This window comes from Sprattus sprattus (assembly GCF_963457725.1).
Source record: "Sprattus sprattus genome assembly, chromosome: 10".
Lineage (NCBI taxonomy): Eukaryota > Metazoa > Chordata > Actinopteri > Clupeiformes > Clupeidae > Sprattus > Sprattus sprattus.
In genome coordinates this window covers 21,695,794-21,707,018 of record NC_137908.1, presented here as the reverse complement: position 1 = coordinate 21,707,018, position 11,225 = coordinate 21,695,794, and the positions used below count along the sequence as shown (strand labels likewise).

General features: G+C 39.1%; 1 protein-coding gene across 1 annotated transcript; it reads left to right on the top strand.

The window, feature by feature from the left end:
• The first annotated feature begins 637 nt into the window (after positions 1 to 637).
• pdhb (pyruvate dehydrogenase E1 subunit beta) lies at positions 638 to 10,701 on the top strand. The gene is made up of 10 exons (XM_080845645.1): positions 638 to 734; positions 828 to 887; positions 1,329 to 1,436; positions 4,889 to 4,951; positions 5,063 to 5,098; positions 5,341 to 5,626; positions 5,847 to 5,957; positions 7,380 to 7,471; positions 9,906 to 10,047; positions 10,166 to 10,701. The coding sequence occupies exons 1-10, from the start codon at positions 699 to 701 to the stop codon at positions 10,309 to 10,311; spliced, it is 1,080 nt and encodes a 359-aa protein (XP_080701771.1). The 5' UTR covers positions 638 to 698; the 3' UTR covers positions 10,312 to 10,701.
• The last annotated feature ends 524 nt before the right edge of the window (positions 10,702 to 11,225 follow it).

Genomic DNA, 11,225 nt, shown 5'->3' with positions numbered 1-11,225 from the left:
ATTGAGATGGATTAAAGAAGTTAAACCCCTTAAGTCAATTATACAGTGCCACTTGAAAGTATGTGAACCCCTTGAGCACTTTAGAGTTTTCTGTTGTTTTACCATGATTTTTCTTTTTTTTTCATCACCAATTTTCCATAGATGAAATGTCAGGTTTATGTTTATCATTTGTTAAGCAAACATATGCTCTTGAAATGGTGTTCTAGAATACAGGCTTCTTACTAGATGATAGTATCAGTTTGTTTAGAATGTATTTTTGTATTTTCAAATTACATAAATAATTTAATTAAATACATTTTTATACCAGTATTTTGTATTTTATTTTGATACATTTGCTGGGCAGATTATTTGCAATTTGTAACAAGACACTTTTTGATGTTTTTGTAATAATATATTAGCAACATTATTAGACATAAACTAAATATTTTAGTAGGCCTAAAGTTTGCTTATACGGTCATTTTTTTTTTTTGCTGAGTTACTAACATGTAAGTAGGGCTTGAGGGCTATCCGGCAAACTAGGCTGACTTGCCCTTGGAAACCAGTGTTTTCGAGTATATCCGGTATGTGCAAAAAAAACAGATAGCCATCATTGGTCCTACTAACGGCATCGACATTGCCTGGTTCAGCAACGCTCATTCTCATTGGGACAAGTGAACCATCACTCGTAACCACTCCTCCTAATACAGGACAGGGTCAACATGGCGTCACTGAGGTGCTTTCTTCGCTCGGGGAAGGTAAATGTTAAATTAAATTCGTTTCGTATACAGTCAAAAGTTGTAACCTAACAATACGTTAACTTATATTTTGTTTTATTTCATGTGATTCAGAATGCTGTGTCGGTGGTTTTGCGTAGAGAGATCCACAGGACGTCGCCGGCCTCTTTGCAGGTTTGGCTATGGGATGTTCTAACCTTCAGCAGTTGTCACCTATTCTTATACCGCGTAACATGTTGATAAAAAACTGTACTCATTGTAACACTCTTTGTATAATGTTCTTGCTAGATTTTCAAACTGATCCGTCATCATTACCCCTCCCTAAGCTACTTAGCGTGTAGCTTTAGCGTGCTAACCGTAACGTATGTGGTCCTCTCAAGTACACTGTCTCTTTTCTGTTCTCTTTCCAAACGAATGACTTTAAACCAGATACGTTGCTTATAATACAGTTTTCAACGAAACTGTTTGCTTTGACAGCTTTTGAAAATGAACGTGAGCTAAATGTCTTATTGCTGGTGGCCATGTGTTTACGCATAGCTATCTACTTTGTCTCTACTGTTTTTTGTCCTCACCATTATATCATAATGCCATAATATAGCTAATTGATATCTCTAGGTAACAGTCCGAGATGCTCTCAATCAAGCTATGGACGAGGAGCTGGAGAGAGATGACAAGGTGTACCTAATGGGCGAAGAAGTGGCACAGTATGATGGTGCTTACAAGGTCAGTGTACCCTGAGCATAGCACTGCATGATGTAGGTTATTTCATCATGTCACATTAGTTACTGCTTTCATTCTATAGCTATAATGGTATTATCATTTTAAGTTTAATTTAAGCAATAAGCTAGCCTGACGATGTCATACTCATAATTCTAGTCAGAATATGAGTCTGGCTCTGACCCATTGGGCTGTGATTATGGGGCGTGTTTCAACGAACTAGGAAAAAAAATTCCTCTTCACTCAATTGGATACCTACAACCAATCAGAGCAACATAGTAGGACCATCTGATACATTCAAACTTTTACCGGATCCCGTAGGAAGGACTGCAAAAACATATTTTTGATCGACAAATGCCTTGATCGCGTTTCTCTGTTCCTCTTTCAAAATGAATGCGCTGTCAATATCTGTGAGATATGCCTGCTCACGTACTTATTAGCAGCGAGGCTAGCTAGCTACTTTGTGTTTCAATGGATTTTTTGTCTAAGCGTTAGCAATAACCTATCAATAATGGTCTAGAGCGCTTCAGTTAAGACCTACAATCCTCGGCAACATTCGTGTTGCACATACACAACTAACCGAGTCAATGTAGACATAAAAAAGTCGTGTAGATAGCTTAAATCACATAAAATATGTCCCACTAACAGGCTCCCAAGACACTGCCATCTTGGTACGATTTGGTTGGTCATCGTATAAAGCCCGCCCTGACAATTTGATTGGTACAATTCTAATTGGAGATCATTGAGTCTCTTTGACCTTTGCTTCTTCAAAAAGGAGGTTGTTGCTATAACACTTCCTCTCATCACTGCTTTACAAGCATCCCACAGAATAGGAGGGGAGACTTCATCATTATCATTATCTTTTATGTAATCCATAATGTCCTTACTAAATTGTTCTAACCTGTCTTTGTTCAGTATAGAGGAGTTGAGTTTCCAGTGAACTGGTTTAAACCTGCACTCATCAGTCACCGTCATATACACTGGACTGTGGTCTGAAAGATCAAGACTTCCAATACGACAACCTTGCACTCTACTACAATCTCTCCCAAATATAAGAAAATAGTCGATTCTTGAGTAGGAGGAATGTGGCGACGAGAAATGGGTGTAGTCCCTAACTGACGGGTTATAAAACCTCCATACATCTGTCAAGCCCACCTCTGAAATTATATTAGTAATCTTTTTAGTTAGCTTCTTGGGCTGAGAGGATCGGGTGCTGGAGGAGTCAAGAGACTGATTCAAAGTGATGTTGAAATCGCCCTCACATACCAAAATTCCCTGTGACTCAGTCACAGCCTTATATAGTATTTTTTGGTAAAAATCATAATTAGAACCTGGGGGGATGTATACATTATATAGAGTAAAGTAAGCCCCATTAACCTTCCCTTTAATTAGTATAAATCTACCTTCTCTGTCTTTAATTGTAGATAGGTGTTCATATGTCAACCTTCCAGAGATCAAAATAGCTACCCCTCTATTATGCTTAGATCCATTAGAGGATGAGAAGACGTGTTTGAAACCATACCTTTTTAAGCTTTTGGTGATCTACTTCAGTCATATGGGTTTCTTGCAGGAAAGCTATGTCAATGTTCTCTTTCTTGAGTTTTGAGAGAATTTGGTTGCGTTTACCAGGTCTGAGAAGCCCATTGACATTAAAAGAAATTATATTGACCATAATAGGTTACTGCTTGATTCTACACCTTGCATATGTCTACAAAACACAAAATGACCTCTCCTTGGTGGTGCATTTTCTTCACATTCTAACATAATTATCTCCCCTATCAACTTTAAACAAACATAACAGAAATCAAACGTATTTTAAACTTAAATGTGAACTATAAATACAAATATGCTATCACTATAATCAACAATCACTAAATATATAGTCCTATAATAGGACTGGGACTGTGTTGAACTCCATGGGTGAGGGGAGGCACAGTAGTCGAGATTCCACTATTGGACCAGTGCAAGCTAGGACTATCTTTGGGCCAACCGGGGCTAATGGCCTCAGGGCCTCAAGCTGCGAGAAGAAAAACTATTTGAAATACTATCAGGCTGATAGCCCTGCTGTATTACCCTTAAATCTGCCCACAACATCCCACCATGGTGTAAACGTCACCCACTTCACAGTCGTGGGAATTTCAAGTTAAGGCATCATGCCATAAAGGATGCCAGGTCACTACGACCTACATCAGAATAAGTTAAGAAAAGGAATATAATGGGTATTGAAGTGGCTGTTTTCTATTTCTAGAATGTACAATTAACACTCAAATAAAGCATATCGGGCATAGGTAAGCAGACTAGCATGCTAAATGTTCATTGCAATAAATTTACGTTAATGGTCATTCAGTCTGAATTTGATGGTAATGCATATACATTGTGTTCTGATCCACCAGTGTTGTGGATCATGACATGCACCCTGTCTCTAGGCTGCCTTCGTCATGTAACAGCCAGAGCAAGTTCACTTTTTAAAAGTTGATACAGTCATGGGTTGTAATTAATAGTTGTGTAAACTGGTAGTCGTGCAATTAGAAATATCTGAGCTTTTATGCCTATCAACCAAGTCAAAACTTTTTTAAATAGGCTAAATATTAAGCAGAGCCCTGATTAAGCATTCTGACCAAACGTAGGTTTGATAGTGAATAGTTATCTTATAGCGCTGAACCTGTCTTGCCTGACTAGTTAACTCCGCCTTTCACCCTGCCACTGCCTCAAGCTCCAGTTTTGGCCCAGGGTAATCCCCCGGAAGTGAAAATGGAAACGCAGCTGGCCTTGGTACTGGATGGAGTGTGTGTGTGTGTGTGTGTGTGTGTGTGTGTGTGTGTGTGTGTGTGTCAGTCCTGATCAGAGTAGGTGTGAGATAAGCAGCTATGGAGGCAGGGAGGGTCTGTGTAGCGTGGGGACGAGGGGGATGCAGCTGAGGGTCCTGTACTGAACCTGTTGAACACATTTAACTTTTGTCATCATCTCTGGCCAGCTTCCTGAAATGCCTCAAAAAGATCCATGTGTAGAGCCCACTATTCCATACCATAGGAAGACTGGTGGTGGTAGTAATTTTTTACCCCATGAATGGAGACCTCAGTCTGGCAATGGTAGAAAAATCAGGAACAAGGCTTTATTTACAATGATGCAGATCAAGGGAGAGAGAGCATGGCTTCACATAAAGATTCACCAGCATCTCTGACTAGAACAAAGAAAGTCTGTTTAAGTATCTTAGGTCTGACAGGAGAGGGGGATGTTAATCACAGAGCACGGATTACGTGCCACCCTTGGTCCTGCACTAACGTGTGATATAGCAGAAACTAACTCACTGAGAAGAGAGAATCAGGAACAATCGGATGGATTTATACAAGTATCATATAACTTTGGGATACATTTTAGCATCTTATACTATGAACTAATGGACTAATTCTCTGTTTTTTAATGCATTTTTTAAAATTTCATTTGTTGGTCTGTTTTAGGTAAGTAGAGGTCTTTGGAAGAAGTATGGAGATAAACGCATCATTGACACACCCATTACCGAGGTAAGAAGGTTTCTCTCTCTAGGATAAAAGTGTCATTTATCCATTTTTTTTTTTTTTTTTTTAAGTTGAAAAACAATAACCAAGTACAATTTCTATGCTCTCTGTACACAGATGGGATTTACTGGTATTGCTGTTGGTTCCGCAATGGTGAGTCCATTTTGTATGTGTGGGAGTGCTTGGGGACTGAATTTAATGTTTTAATGTGTGCTGGATTTTGTTCTTAAGAAAGATAGAGATACACTGTTTCTTGTTAATGGCAGTATATAAATGAAAAAAAACAAAACTGAATTGAGTTCTTAATTGTTGCAAATGCAAATTGTTCCATTATCTCAGGAAGATGCTGTTGGTGATGTGAATCCTACCCTTATTACTTAATTGTGTATTTGCAGGCTGGTCTCAGACCCATCTGCGAGTTCATGACCTTCAATTTCTCAATGCAAGCCATCGACCAAGTAATCAACTCTGCTGCCAAAACCTACTACATGTCTGCTGGACTGCAGTCTGTCCCAATTGTGTTCAGAGGCCCCAACGGCTCCTCAGCTGGTGTCGCAGCCCAACACTCCCAGTGCTTTGCAGCCTGGTATGCTCATTGCCCTGGGTTGAAGGTGGTTAGCCCATGGAACGCGGAAGACGCCAAGGGCCTCCTCAAATCAGCTATCCGAGATGACAACCCAGGTTGGAGGCTAGGCTTGTACAGCTGATTATCCCATGCCTGTCCTTTTAAATAATCTGAATCTCCCACTGCAATAGCTTTTCCTGATCCCTTTATCGGAGTATTAGCAGCAGTAGTGGGAACAGACTAGCAGCAGCCATAGTATTTTACCTCTTTATTAAGTATTGAGAAATCAGCATTGTCAATAGCCTCTGTCTAATAACCATTATTTTAATCATACAGTGGTGTTCCTTGAGAATGAGCTCATGTATGGTGTGGCTTTCGAAATGTCAGAGGAACAACTGTCCAAGGATTACCTCGTACCCATTGGAAAGGCCAAAGTTGAAAGACAAGGTAGGTGATCTAATTAGAATCCAGAAATTAGAAATAGTGTTCTGCTGTGAACATAAACAGTCTCCAGTCATTACAGTTTAATTCATGGTTGAATATGGAATTTGTGTAGAGTTAAGTAATTGGCAGGTGCTTTTCAAATACAAATCATATGAAGTTAAGACTCTTGATAGCAAGATTAATTGTGTATATCAAGTATCTTTACGTTTTGACCATTATGTCACAAGATAGAGACCAAAGACTCATCATGGGCCACTCCTTCAATTGTGTTTTGTATCTCTGACAAACAGAATGGCAACTCAAAATTATTTTTTACAATAGATGATGATGTACACCAAATTCATGAAAAACAGATGATTGGCCTCTGTGGTGTTTTGCTTAAAATGGCAGAACAATTTGCCAAGCTGAAATTGGTGAGAATAGGTGTGTTCTATTAGGGAGCTTTCAATGAATCAGAGGAAATCTTTTTTTTTAAATTGTAACCCATACAGTTCCCGAGATATGAGCGAAAAAATATTATAGTGCGCCTTACTGGAGTCATTAGACACTTTTTCAATAGATGGTCACGGTTTGTTTCAGTTTCTACTGCCCATCGTGTTTTTCGGGAAAAAATTAATACAGAACAAGAAAAAAAAATTCAGAAGAAAGTGTCATATTGGAGAAATCATTAACGTTAATGATTTTTGGGTACGATTGTAGCAATTTTTTCAGGTGTATTTAATGTAATTTCCTTACTTAACCGTGGTTCATACATTGTTTTTGTTTTCAGACAAATTGCCCTCACACTACTGAAGTTTTTAAGTTAACAAGGCAAAATCACTGGCCATTGGAAACACTAGATCAGTCATCTTTGTTTTTGGAATAGTGTGTATTTTATGCCTCCACCTCGTCCAGTATTTTCGTATGATGGGACACAAAGTTGGTTATCCCGCTTATACCCCAGTTGCCAGACATATATTTAGGCGTCCATGTATGGCCAACAAGAAAACATTTGGTTCAGTTTAAAATAAGACAATCTGTTAAATTTGCAGTGCTACTTTAGTCACGGACAAGGATAACAGTGGATAGTTGGCCTGGTTACAATTGATTCCGTTGTTGCTAAGCCCAAATCCTTTAGCTTGGAAGTTGTTTCCAATTTTATTCTTGCTAGCTTGTGAGCTTGATGATTTGCATAATTTGGCAAAATGAGAATATTAATTTAGTTTGTTCTTGAGCTTGCTTAACTACACACTCACTGTAGTAGCATGTAGCCTCTTTTATGGGCAACTTTTCTATCAACCGTTATTTACTGTGGTTGTTATAGTTACCATTGAAAGGTTCCAGAGCCAATGAAACTATAACTTAAACAAGTGCCTGTTACCATATAGATTTTTGTGACATACTGTTTGCCACCTATAATATGTCCATGTGTTTTGTTTTGCACAGGTACTCACATCAGTCTTGTAGCACATTCCCGTATGGTTGGCCATTGTCTTGATGCTGCAGCAGTCCTGGCAAAAGAGGGTATTGAGTGTGAGGTGAGCCTCTTGCATGTAATTCTAACAAAGTTAACATAGTAAACTTATCCAGGTTTGTCACTAAACCACGAACGTGGAATATCCCCCTGGAGCTAATGAAATGTTTGTTTATTTTTACCAAAGAGCTTTTCATACCGGTTTCCATTAGGCACTAGTTACTTCATGCTATGACATATCGCATAAGAATCAATCACACGAAAAAACAGATGCTTTTGACTTATGTGATCATGTTTGCCCTGTTCACTCTTTCAAACTTGTTTTTGGAGAAATCTTGCTAAAACAACTGGTAGATTCTGGTTTGATTTTAGGGATATCTAGGTTCTCCCAATGAAAGAATCAAAGGATTGTTAATCTATCAGCATGTGGGGCTTTAAATAAAACAGTCAAACATGAGAGTTCCCCTTTAATGAAGTAGGATGTAAGTATAGAAGAGGTTCTTGAATTTTCACTTCAGAAAAGTATGGGCACTACTAAGATCATGTTGATGGGCACAACTAAGATCATGTTGATGGGCACAAATAAGATCATGTGACTGTAAAACGAAAGTTTCCCTGGACCAAAAAAGGGACCGGGCCGTCTGAAAGGCGTGTATTAGTGGACGGTGCTGTCGGCGTTTTGCTGGAAAAGTAATATTCATTAAACCACGTATTTATTGCTCGTATTTAATCTGACTCCATTATCTCTGAGATCTGACTCTACTTTTTGGGAACCCAGTCTAAGTTCCTCACTTAAACTGTATATATTTATATTAAATCGTGAGCTGGTCTCCAACCCTATGCACTCATCATCTGTATTTGAATTTCTTCTCTTACTTTCTAATAACCGTGTTCCACACAGTAATAGCGTCATTAAAGGACTTGCCTCGGCCGGCCGATTCCCTTTTGGACAAATCCACCGTCATAATATGCATCTAGTCTGAGCTAACCACAGAGGTCTCATAATGCTGCTAAAGGTATATTTTCAGCTTGATGGCGTCACGTGATTCAGGGACAGAACGCCAGACTGCTGCCCGTTCCTAGTTTAAAACACGCGCGCACGCGCATTTCTTGATGCTGGTGTCTGCAACTTAACCCTAGTCAGTATTAGCGGGACACTATATCATAACATCAGTTAATGATTTCAGAAGAAGGCAGCGTAGGTCAGAATTTACCAAGTTTATTTTAACAAGAAGCAAGTTACCAGTAATAGTTATAAAACAATCCTACGTGAATAAACCAGTCTAACTACCAAGGAACATATCTAAATTGAAGGATGTTAAGTCTACATGAAACATAAAAACACTTACAGAACATGAACATACCTGGCTGCTGCGAAATGACTAACTCACACGGATGTGAGGGAGATCTGAAGACAGAAGACTCCAAGAGCTTTGTCTGTCTTACCCTTAAGTACCCATTTTCGTCCTGCATCATGTTTCTCAAGATGAGATTCACACATTAACAACCAAATGGAGGGAGTTCCCTCCCCCAAGTGGGGGTCGAACCCCCTCTACCCAGAGACACTTCTGACCCCTCGCAGAGGCCAAAATGATCAGGTCTCTGATATCTATGTTTTACTTAATATATAGAGATGAAGAACTGAGACCATTTTCCCACTCACATTGAGACCATTAAAAGGAGTCCAAACATCATGCAGAAATCACTTTCTAATAGCACATTAAGTTTGACCCTCTCATCCTCATTGTCCTGTTCCTAGTTTTGACCAACAGGAACAGAGATCTGAGATAAGAGTCTCTGCAGGGGGCTGGGAAGATCAACACAACACCAGCACAACAGGGCACCATAAAACAACACCCTGCCCCACCAAATGAATTAATTAACAGAGGAATAATGCCATCTGTGATTTTCCACTTCAAAGAGCCATTTCCTCCTTACAGGCACAAATAAGATCATGTTGATGGGCACAAATAAGATCATGTTGATGGGCACAACTAAGATCATGTTGATGGGCACAACTAAGATCATGTTGATGGGCAATACTGACATCATGTTGATGGGCACAACTAAGATCATGTTGATGGGCACAAATAAGATCATGTTGATAGGCAATACTGACATCATGTTGATGGGCACAACTAAGATCATGTTGATCGGCACAAATAAGATCATGTTGATAGGCAATACTGACATCATGTTGATGGGCACAACTAAGATCATGTTGATCGGCACAAATAAGATCATGTTGATAGGCAATACTGGCATCATGTTGATGGGCAATACTAAGATCATGTTGATTGGCACTACTAAGATCATGTTGATGGGTATATCAACAGTTGTACTCAGCATAGCAACAATAGATAGTAGAATAATTACTAAAAAGATAGACATTGTGAAGCGTATGTAAGCAGAAATACTTTTGAAGTCTCACTGAGAGGTTCAGTGATATTCAATGACTTTGTTTTCTGTGTTTAACCTGTCATGCATTATGTGCCCAGGTCATAAATCTGCGTACTATCCGACCCCTGGACACGGCCACCATTGAGGCCAGTGTGATGAAAACAAATCACCTTGTGACTGTTGAGGGTGGCTGGCCCCAATTTGGTGTTGGGGCAGAGATTTGTGCCGGTATCATGGAGGGTGAGTATTTGTGCTGCTTTTTTATTTTTAAGAGGAAAAAGATCTGTTTGGTACAAAAGATATTCATAATGGCACCCCTCTAAAATAAAGTAATTTGTGTCTCTCTCATGGCTTCCAGGTCCAGCTTTCAACTATTTGGATGCCCCAGCTGCGAGAGTAACAGGTGTTGATATCCCCATGCCCTATGCCAAGATTTTGGAAGACAACAGTGTTCCTCAGATTAAGGATATCATCTTTACTGTCAAGAAGACGTTGAATGTCTAACTTGTCTCCCATCACAAGTTAATTTTTCGCTCTCTATTAGTAGAGCTGACCTGGACCCTTTTCCCCTTACATACATTTAATTACATCAGTAGCAGCCATGAACATCAAAGACAGACTCCTAGCACAGTCCCCTTCTGTTACATCATTGGTCTTTCTATGTTTTTGTTCATCCACAAGTCCTCAAATGGTTTTGGGGCAGAGGGAATATTTATTATGGTTGTCAAAGAGGTAACGTATGTATTCTGATGCTATATATCCACTGTAATCTACAATAAACTAAAAGAAATAACACCTCAAACAAAAGATAACAGACTTGTTGTATCTATCATAGTTCACATTAATTTGATTTACTTTTTGTGAAAATAAAATAAACATACCTGTCTCCAAAAAGACTTTTTTTTTTTCAGTTTGATTGCCAAGCACTATAAAAGATTATATAGACATAATCTGCCTAATTATAGCATCATCAATTTGGTATTTAAAGTAACACTATGACATTTCTGGAGCCGCAAGGTAGGGGGCTACTTTCTGCTGGACTATTAAGTAACTTACTTGCTCTCTTGCTTTGTCTTGTATTGCACTTGCTTGTTGTTTGACTGTTAGGAAAGCTGTTGACTCGCTAGTTTGTCATAAACAAAGTAAGCACATTTCAATAGGTTTTGTTGAGTTTAGCCGCTAGCGACCATCTCGTTAGCGATGTTAGCAAGTTGCTAGAAAAAAGTGCTCTCGCATCGGCTTCTTTGTAATGTTATTGTGCTAGCTATATTGGCTAGCTTCCCACGCACTCAAACATCAAGCAAACCCAAGACCAAAGCGAATAAGTTACTGAATGGTCAAGCAGAGAGTAGCCCTCTACCTGGCGGCTCCAGAAACTCCATAGTGTTACTTTAATTTAAAATATATTCAGGTATAAC

Bases quoted from the DNA above. Each gene is read 5' to 3' on its own strand.
- pdhb (XM_080845645.1), top strand. From the start codon at position 699: ATGGCGTCACTGAGGTGCTTTCTTCGCTCGGGGAAG. The intron at 888-1,328 runs GTTTGGCTATGG...TGATATCTCTAG, and splicing joins CGTCGCCGGCCTCTTTGCAG to GTAACAGTCCGAGATGCTCT. The intron at 5,099-5,340 runs GTGAGTCCATTT...GTGTATTTGCAG, and splicing joins TTGCTGTTGGTTCCGCAATG to GCTGGTCTCAGACCCATCTG.